The 10,029-nt window shown below is 56.0% G+C and overlaps 1 protein-coding gene across 1 annotated transcript in view; it reads right to left on the reverse strand.

The window, feature by feature from the left end:
* SCNM1 (sodium channel modifier 1) overlaps nucleotides 1-8,405 on the reverse strand; it is an 11,079-nt gene extending 2,674 nt beyond the window's left edge. The window contains exons 1-6 of the mRNA XM_088068462.1: nucleotides 8,232-8,405; nucleotides 3,831-3,913; nucleotides 2,219-2,317; nucleotides 858-907; nucleotides 668-725; nucleotides 6-132 (exon numbers count right to left, since the gene is read on the reverse strand). Of these exons, the coding sequence (XP_087924588.1) occupies nucleotides 6-132; nucleotides 668-725; nucleotides 858-907; nucleotides 2,219-2,317; nucleotides 3,831-3,913; nucleotides 8,232-8,263 (449 nt within the window). The 5' untranslated portion in view covers nucleotides 8,264-8,405. The remainder of the gene's footprint in view (nucleotides 1-5; nucleotides 133-667; nucleotides 726-857; nucleotides 908-2,218; nucleotides 2,318-3,830; nucleotides 3,914-8,231) is intronic.
* Between the last annotated feature and the right edge of the window lie 1,624 nt (nucleotides 8,406-10,029).

The raw sequence follows: 10,029 nt of genomic DNA on the forward strand, positions 1-10,029 counted from the left end.
GGGGCCTGGGCTCGGTGATGAGCTGGGGGGGCCCTTGGGGACATCCCGAGGGCTCCGGCTCCTGCCGGGATCCCGGAATTCCCACGGATCCGGGGGGGGATCCCAGCAGGGTCAGGGCCACGTAGGCACCGGCTGGAAAAACGAAACAAACAACAACGGGATACGGAGAAATTCCAGGGAAAGCTTGGGATAAAGAAGGAAAATTTACAGAGGGAAAAGGAAAAAAAAAAATAAAATCCCGGGGGAAAAAAATCCCGGGAGAAATGAGAGCGAGAAGGAATTCCTGGGAAAATCTGGGATAAAGAAGATTCCAGAAAAAAAAATAATCCTGGGAAAAGGGAGAAAGAGAAGGAGAAACTTCCAGGAAAACGGGAGGGAAGGGATTGCCGGGAAATATTTGGGATAAAGGGGTGAGAAAAAATTTCCAGGAAAAAAATTTGGGATAAGAAACGAGAAAAAACTTCCGAGAAAAAATTCCCGGAAGAGGAGAATTCCCGGGAAGAACTTGGGATACGAAGGATTCCCTGGAAAAAAGTGTGGAAAGAGGGGTGGCAACGCTCCCGGGCTCCCCCAGAATTCCCAAAGGACGGAAAACTCTCCCCCAACCGCCCCGAATCCGCCTTTTCCCACGGAATGGGGAGAGAATTCCCGGGAATTCCGGACTCACACTTGATCAGCTTCACCACTTCCAGGTGGGAGCTGTTGCTCACCATCGTCCCGTTCACCTGCGGAACAGAACGAAAAAAAAAAACCGGGAAAAGTTTTTTTCCGCGGGGCTGGAAAAAAAGAAATTAAAAAGGGGCCGGAAAAACTCCGGGAATTCCCCCGAGGGAATTTGGGATTCGGGGAATGCCGACCTTGACGATGCGGTCGCCCTCCTGCAGCCCGGCCCTCATGGCGGCCCCACCTGGATACGGATTTGCCGGGAATGTTCCCGAGGGATTTTTTTCCCCCCTCCCTCAAGCCCAGAACCCTCCTCAACGCCGATTTTCCCACGTTTTCCCGGTTTTTTTCCATGCTTTCCTTCAGTTTCTCCACCGTTTTCCTCCTTTTTCCCCAGGTTTTTGCCTTTTCTCCCGTTTTCCCCCTCGTTTTCTCCCTTTCCCCAATTTTCCCGCCATTTTCTCCCTCACATTCCCGCCATTTTCTCCAGTGTTTTCCCGCCATTTTCTCCAGTGTTTCCCGCCTTTTTCTCCTCTGTTTTCCCGCCATTTTCTCCCTCACATTCCCGCCATTTTCTCCAGTGTTTTCCCGCCTTTTTCTCCTCTGTTTTCCCGCCATTTTCTCCCTCACATTCCCGCCATTTTCTCCAGTGTTTTCCCGCCTTTTTCTCCTCTGTTTTCCCGCCATTTTCTCCCTCACATTCCCGCCTTTTTCTCCAGTGTTTTCCCACCACTTTCTCCAGTGTTTTCCCGCCTTTTTCTCCCTTGTTTTCCCGCCATTTATCTCCACTGTTTTCCCGCCATTTTCTCCAGTGTTTTCCCGCCTTTTTCTCCAGTGTTTTCCCGCCATTTTCTCCCTCGTTTTCCCGCCATGTCCCCCCCAGGCTGAGGATGGCGATGGACGAGGAGATCCCTGGGCATTGTCCGGCCTCTCCAGCCCCGTGTCCGGTTGTGTGTCCGGTTGTGTGTCCGGTTGAGTGTCCGGTTGTGTGTCCAGTTGTGTGTCCAGTCCAGTGTCCAGTCCAGTGTCCAGTTGTGTGTCCGGTTGTGTGTCCGGTTGTGTGTCCAGTCCAGTGTCCGGTTGTGTGTCCGGTTGTGTGTCCAGTCCAGTGTCCGGTTGTGTGTCCGGTTGTGTGTCCAGTTGTGTGTCCAGTCCAGTGTCCAGTCCAGTGTCCGATTGTGTGTCCGGTTGTGTGTCCAGTCCAGTGTCCAGTCCAGTGTCCAGTCCAGTGTCCGGTTGTGTGTCCAGTCCAGTGTCCGGTTGTGTGTCCGGTTGTGTGTCCGGTTGTGTGTCCGGTTGTGTGTCCAGCCCCTGTCCAGCCCAGTGTCCATCAGTGTCCGGCTGTGTCCGTCAGTGTCTGTCCGTGTCCGGCTGTGTCCGTCCGTGTCCGTCCGTGTCCGGCCGTCCGTGTGTCCGTGTGTCCGTGTGTCGGTGTGTCGGTGTGTCCGTGTGTCCGTGTGTCCGTGTGTCCGTGTGTCCGTGTGTCGGTGTGTCGGTGTGTTGGTGTGTCGGTGTGTCCGTGTGTCGGTGTGTCCGTGTGTCGGTGTGTCCGTACCTGGCCGCACGGACTGCACGAGCACGACGCGGTCGCCGCTGACGGTGAAGCCGAAGCCATGCTGGTCCCGCTGGATGATCACACAGCGCTGCACCAGCCCTGCGAGCACCGGCACACCGACACACACCGACACACCGACACACGGACACACGGACATGGACACACGGACACACCGACACACGGACACACCGGCACACCGACACACGGACACACCGACACACGGACATGGACACACCGGCACACCGACACACGGACACACCGACACACCGACACACGGACACACCGACACACCGACACACGGACACACCGACACACCGACACACGGACACACCGACACACACGGACACACCGACACACGGACACACACCGACACACGGACACACCGACACACCGACACACGGACACACCGACACACGGACATGGACACACACACGGACACACACACAGACACACACACGGACACACGGACACATGGACACATGGACACACCGACACACCGACACACACCGACACACGGGCACACGGACACACGGACACACCGACACACGGACACACACGGACACACGGACACACGGACACACACGGACACACCGACACACGGACATGGACACACCGGCACACCGACACACGGACACACCGGCACACCGACACACGGACACACCGACACACACGGACACACCGACACACGGACACACACCGACACACGGACACACCGACACACCGACACACGGACACACCGACACGGACACACCGACACACACGGACACATGGACACACCGACACACGGACACACGGACACGGACACACCGACACACACGGACACATGGACACACCGACACACCGACACACACGGACATGGACACACGGACACACGGACACACACGGACACACACGGACACACAGACATGGACACACGGACACACGGACACACACGGACACACAGACATGGACACACGGACACACGGACACACACGGACACACACGGACACACACGGACACACGGACACACACGGACACACGGACACATGGACACACACGGACACACACGGACACACACGGACACATGGACACACACGGACACACACAGACACACACGGACACACACGGACACACCGACACACGGACACACACGGACACATGGACACACACGGACACACACGGACACACACGGACATGGACACACGGACAGGAGGAAGAGGAAGGAATGAGGCTCCGCAGGCCGGGCTCAGGGGTGACCCCCGAGTGACCCCCGAGTGACCCCTGAGTGACCCCCAAGTGACCCCTGAGTGACCCCTGAGTGACCCCCGAGTGACCCCCGAGTGACCCCCGAGTGACCCCCGAGTGACCCTGAGTGACCCCTGAGTGACCCCTGAGTGACCCGAGTGACCCCTGAGTGACCCCCGAGTAACCCCTGAGTGACCCCTGAGTAACCCCCGAGTAACCCCCGAGTAACCCCCGAGTAACCCCTGAGTGACCCTGAGTGACCCCCGAGTAACCCCTGAGTAACCCCCGAGTAACCCCCGAGTAACCCCTGAGTGACCCCTGAGTGACCCTGAGTGACCCCGAGTGACCCCCGAGTGACCGTGGCCGGAATTCCCGCCGGAATTCCCACCTGTGGATTCCGAGGAATCCGAGGGTCGCCGCCGGTGCCGCCGCTCCGAGGGGGAATCCAGGGAAGAGGAGAGGCTGCTCAACCTGGAACGGGAAATCCGGGAATTCCTCGGAATTCCGGGAATGACGCGCGCCCCTCCCCCACCCAGGAGGCGCTGGGAAATCCAGAGGGAAATCCGGGAATTCCTTGGAAAACTCCGGGAATGGGGATCCAACCCCTCCCCGAGCCCCTCCCGCTGCTTCCCAAATGTTTTTCCATGGAAAAATCATCCCAAATATCCAATCCTGGCAGGAATTCCTTGGAAAACTCCAGGAACGGGGACCCAATTCCTCCCCGAGCCGCCCCCGCTGCTTCCCAACCCTTTTTCCATGGGAAAATTCCCGATTCCGAGCTGGGAATTCCCCCTGGATCCCTCTTTTCTTGAGGATGAGCCGGAGGAAAATCCAGGAATTCCTTGGAAAACCCCAGGGATGGGGACCCAACCCCTCCCCGAGCCCCTCCCGGCGCTTCCCAACCCTTTTTCCATGGGAAACTCATCCCAAATTTCCAACCCCGGCCCAGCTCGAGGCCGTTCCCTCCTGCCCTGTCCCCATTCCCTGGGATCGGATCCCAAATTTTCCCCTGGAAGATCCCGGAATTACCCCGGGATGAGCCCCCAGAAGGGAGAAAATCCCAGGAAGAAAACCCGGGATTTTTCCGTTTCCGGCTTTTCCAGCCTCATTCCCAGCTCCTTTTCCCCCCGGAGACCCCAGACCCCGACGCTGCCCTGAACATTCCCGGCGGATCCGTAGGAAAACCGGGATTAACCCTCGGGATTATCCACAAAATCCCGTTTTTTTTTTTCCCGGAAAAACCCCCGAATTTCGGGATTTGACATTCCCGAGACGTTTTTCCCATTCCCAAATCCCCGAATTCCCATCTGGGGGCGATCCAGAGGTTTTTCCAGAGGCTTTTCCAGCCCCTCTGGAAGCGGCCGGGGCTTAACGAGGCTATTAAAAACTCCTTTAATTCGGCTTAATTAAATCTCCTTAATTGCCTTAATTGGGCGGCCGAGCTCCGGAAATTCCCGCCATTCCCACAATTCCCGCATCTCCGGAGGGATCCCAGCCTTTCCCGCCCCCCAAAAATTGGGAATTCCCGAAAATCCCGGAGCTGGGAATGAGGAAATTTCACCCAAATCCCGAAAATCCGGGAATTTGGGCGATTCCCAGGGAAATGTTGGACGCGTTTCCTGCTTTTCCATAGGATTTTCCAGCTGGGAATTCCCAATTGATTTTGGGATGGAACCCGGCGGTAAAAAACGTTGGAAAATGGGAATTTTTTCCCCGTTTTTCTGCCTTTAAACCCAGATTTTTCCATTTTTTTTTTTTTTCCCCGGGAATTTTCCAGGTGAAAAAGGAATGAGGAAGGATTGGGATCGAATCCGGCCGGAATTTCCCAAGATTTTCCCAAACCAGGAGATTTTTTTTCCCTTTTTTTTCCCAGCTCCAGGAAGGGGAAAATATTTTGGGAAGAGTCGGAATTCCCAAAAATCCTTCGGAATCGAGGGGGGAAGGGAGGGGAAAAAAAAAAAAAACCTGGGGAAAAAAATCAGGGAAACGTCCCCAAAATCCGGGAAAAATCTGGGAATTGGGAATTGCTTCCCTGGGAATCTGAGGGGGGGAAAGGAAGGAATTAAAGCTGGGAAAAAAACGGGAATCAAATGAAAATTTTGGGATTCCTCCCCTTTTCCGGGAACGATCCCGGAATTCCTCGGGAGGCGCCGATTCCCGGGAATTCCGGGGGGAGCTTGGGGTGGAGCCAGGAGGGGAAAAAACCGGGAAAAATCCCAATTTCCCGAGGTTTGGGATGGATCCAGGTGGTGCCGGCCCGTGGGAATTCCTTCCCAAAATAAACCGGGAATTCCCAGCTGGAAAAATCTCCCAGAAAACCGGGAAAAAGCAGAGTTTAAAGCAGGAAAAACAGGGAAAAAATTCCCATTTTCCAACGTTTTTTACCACTGGGTTCCTTCCCAAAATAAACTGGGAATTCCCAGCTGGAAAATCCCAGAAAATCTGGGATAAATCCCGTTTAAAACACGGGGAGAAAAGGGAGGAATTCCCACTTTTCTCCGTTCTCTCCGTGGGTTTTTTCCCGGTTTTTTTTTCCTGGGAAAGCAGCGGAGCCGCAGCCCCCGGCAGGGAGGGAAGCAAATGTTGCAAATCCGAGGAGAAAATTCCAGCGGGATCCAAAACTCCCGGAATTCCTCCGTGGGAACGCGGGGAGGGGGGGGAGGAAAAAAATAATTCCCCGAGATCCCAAATTTTGGTGGATTCGGGAATTCCAAAGGGTTCCCGATTTGTTGGGATTCGGGGAGAAATCGGGAATTGCGGCGATATTCCCGAGGTTTTGCTCCGTAAAAAATTGGGAATTTGATGGGAAAACCCTTCAGGCTGCTCCTGGAATTTCAGTTTTCCGTGGGAAATCACGGCCTGGAGGGAATTCCAGTGGGTCAGAAAGGTTGGAAAATGGGAATTTTTTCCCCCATTTTTCCTGCTTTAAACCGAGATTCCGTCGGATTTTCCAGCTGGGAATTCCAAACCCATTTTGGGAAGGAATCCCAGTGGTCAGAAAAGTTGGAAAATGGGGGATTTTTTTCCCCTTTTTCCTGCTTTAAACCGAGATTCCGTCGGATTTTCCAGCTGGGAATTCCAACCCCATTTAGGGAAGGAATCCCAGGGTCAGAAACTTTGGAAAACGGGAATTTTTCCCCCCGTTTTTCCTGCTTTAAAGCGATCCCAAATATGGGAAAACGGGAATTTTTTCCTGGTTTTCGGGGATTTTTTTTTTTTCCCCGGGAATTCTGCAGGAAGCTGCTCCCGATTCCAGCTCCGAGGATTCCCGGCGGGATAATGATTAACGGGAAGCCACTCCTGGAAAATCGGGAAGTGGCAGAGCTGGTTTGGCCGGGAATTCCGGATCCTGGGAATTCCCTGTCCCGAGGGGATCCTTTTTCCCATTCCCGACTTTTTTCCCCTGGGAAAGGGAATCCAGGGAATTCCTGCGGGATCCGGGATGGAATCGGGCACTTCCAGGGATGAGGAATCCACGGAATCACTCGGGATTTATCCCAAAAATCCCAAATAAACCAGCCCAGGGAATCCTGGAATTCTTTGGGATAGGAAAGATCCTTAAATCCCCAAAAATTCCCCCTTAATTCCAAGGGAATTCCCAAATCCGTGTGGGAAAGAAGCCGGAGCAGGGATCCCGATCCATAAATTCCTGAATTTATCCCAAAAAAACCTCCAGGGTTTTCCAAGGGTTTATCCCCACAAAAAAATTCCCAGATTTGGTTTAAAATGGAGCAAAATGAACCAGGGAAAAGCTGATTCCCAAAAATCAGGATGGTTTGGGATATTCCCACTCCCAAAATCCCGGATTTTTATCCCAAAACACTGCAGGGATGGGGTGGGGCAGGCTGAGCCCCCCCCAAATTCCCCAAATCCCGGATTTTTATCCCAAATTCCCGGTTTTTTCCCCCAAGGACTGGGCTGAGGGCTCTGGGATGAGCTGAGCCCCCTCCCTGAACTCCCAGAGCCTCAAAATCCCAGGATTTCACCCCAAAATTCCAAAAATCCCAGGATTTCACCCCAAAAATCACACAGTTTGACTCCAAAATCCCAGAATTTCACCCCAAAATCCCAGAATTTTATCCCAAAACCCTGCAGGCACAGGCTGAGGGCTCCGGGATGAGCTCAGCCCCCTCTCTAAGTCCCAAAATCCCAGATTTTCACCCCAAAATCCCAGGATTTCACCCCAAATCACTGCAGGGATGAATTGAGGGCTCCGGGATGAGCTCAGCCCCCTGTCTTAGCCCCAAAATCCCAGATTTTCACCCCAAAATCCCAGGATTTCACCCCAAAATCCCAGAATTTTATCCCAAATCACTGCAGGGATGAATTGAGGGCTCCGGGATGAGCTCAGCCCCCTGTCTTAGCCCCAAAATCCCAGATTTTCACCCCAAAATCCCAGGATTTCACCCCAAATCACTGCAGGGATGGGTTGAGGGCTCCGGGATGAGCTCAGCCCCCTGTCTTAGCCCCAAAATCCCAGATTTTCACCCCAAAATCCCAGATTTTCACTCCAAAACACTGCAGGGACGGGGTGTGGGCTCCGGGACGAGCTAAACCCCAAAATCCCACAATTTCCCCCCAAAATCCCAGACTTTTCCCCACAAATCCCGGTTTGCCCGTGTCCGCCCCCCCCCCTCCCCTCACAAACCCGGGCGTTCGGCTCCACCCCGAGCCAAACCCCCTCCCCTTTTCCCCATTTTTATTTTTTCCCCACCCTAAATCTTTCCCAAATGTCCCCAAATTCCCTCTGGCCGTGCCCGACTCGGGGTTTTTCCCCTCACGGCTTTACCTGTCCTGGGCCTGCGGAGGCCTCACGCTCATGGTGGAGGCTCTGTCAGGGCTCCTCCCGGAGCCGCCGCCCCGCTCCGGCCGCTCCCGCCACCATCCCCGGCCCCGGCGGCTGCCGCGGCCTCGGGGGGCTCCGAGCGAGCCCCCCCAAGGCCCGAAGGTAGCGGTGGGTGCCCGGCGGGCTCTGGGGGGGGTTGCCCGGTTCTCACCCCCCCGTGTCCCGCCTTGGGGGCCGGGCTGAGGGAGAGGCCTGGAGGCCGCTCCCAATCCCCGGCCTCGCCCGGCCCCCCCCGGCCGGGAACGGCGGGACAGAGCCCGCGGGGGCGGAGGGACGGCGGGGACGGGGAGGGGAGGCGGGGGCGGCCGGGGGACAGCGGGGGGACACGGAGTGACCTGGGGGTGTGAGGGGGACACGGAGTGACCGGGGGGACACGGAGTGACCGGGGGGACACGGAGTGACCTCGGGGTGTGAGGGGGACACGGAGTGACCTGGGGGACACAGAGTGACCTGGGGGTGTGAGGGGGACACGGAGTGACCTGGGGGACACGGAGTGACCTCGGGGTGTGAGGGGGACACGGAGTGACCGGGGGGACACGGAGTGACCTCGGGGTGTGAGGGGGACACGGAGTGACCTCGGGGTGTGAGGGGGACACAGAGTGACCTGGGGGACACGGAGTGACCTCAGGGTTTGGGGGGGACACAGAGTGACCTGGGGGTGTGAGGGGGACACGGAGTGACCGGGGGGACACAGAGTGACCTCCTGATGGGGGACACAGAGTGACCTCGGGGTGTGAGGGGGACACGGAGTGACCTGGGGGACACGGAGTGACCTCGGGGTGTGAGGGGGACACGGAGTGACCTCGGGGTGTGAGGGGGACACGGAGTGACCTGGGGGACACAGAGTGACCTGAGGGACATGGAGTGACCTCAGGGTTTGGGGGGGACACGGAGTGACCTGAGGGACATGGAGTGACCTCGGGGGGACTCAGAGTGACCTCGGGGTTTGGGGGGGACACAGAGTGACCTCAGGGGGACACAGAGTGACCGCAGGGTGTGAGGGACATGTGGTGGCCTGGGGGACACGGAGTGGCCTAAGGGACACAGAGTGACCTGGGGCTGGGGGGGACGGAAGATTTGGGGACAGGTGGGGACAACCACGAGGACGGGCAGGATTTGGGGACAGGCAGGATTTGGGGACAGGGGGACAGGGAAGATTTGGAGACACTCACAAGGACAATGAGGATTTGGGGACAAGGAGGATTTGGGGACAAGAAGGATTTGGGGACAGGGAGGATTTGGGGACAAGGTTTTGGGGACAGGGAGGATTTGGGGACAGGGAAGATTTGGGGACAATGAGGATTTGGAGACAAGGTTTTGGGGACAAGAAGGATTTGGGGACAAGGAGGATTTGGGGACAAGGAGGATTTGGGGACAAGAAGGATTTGGGGACAAGAAGGATTTGGGGACAAGGAGGATTTGGGGACAAGGAGGATTTGGGGACAGGGGGACAGGGAAGATTTGGAGACACTCACAAGGACAAGGAGGATTTGGAGACAAGGTTTTGGGGACAATGAGGATTTGGGGACAGGGAGGATTTGGGGACAAGGAGGATTTGGGGACAATGAGGATTTGGAGACAAGGTTTTGGGGACAAGGAGGATTTGGGGACAAGGAGGATTTGGGGACAATGAGGATTTGGCGACAAGGTTTTGGGGACAAGGAGGTTTTGGGGACAAGAAGGATTTGGGGACAATGAGGATTTGGGGACAAGGAGGATTTGGAGACAAGGATTTGGGGAC

Source organism: Pseudopodoces humilis, chromosome 31, assembly GCF_049639895.1.
Source record: "Pseudopodoces humilis isolate 2021_Gansu_Grassland_sample_001 chromosome 31, ASM4963989v1, whole genome shotgun sequence".
Taxonomy (NCBI): domain Eukaryota; kingdom Metazoa; phylum Chordata; class Aves; order Passeriformes; family Paridae; genus Pseudopodoces; species Pseudopodoces humilis.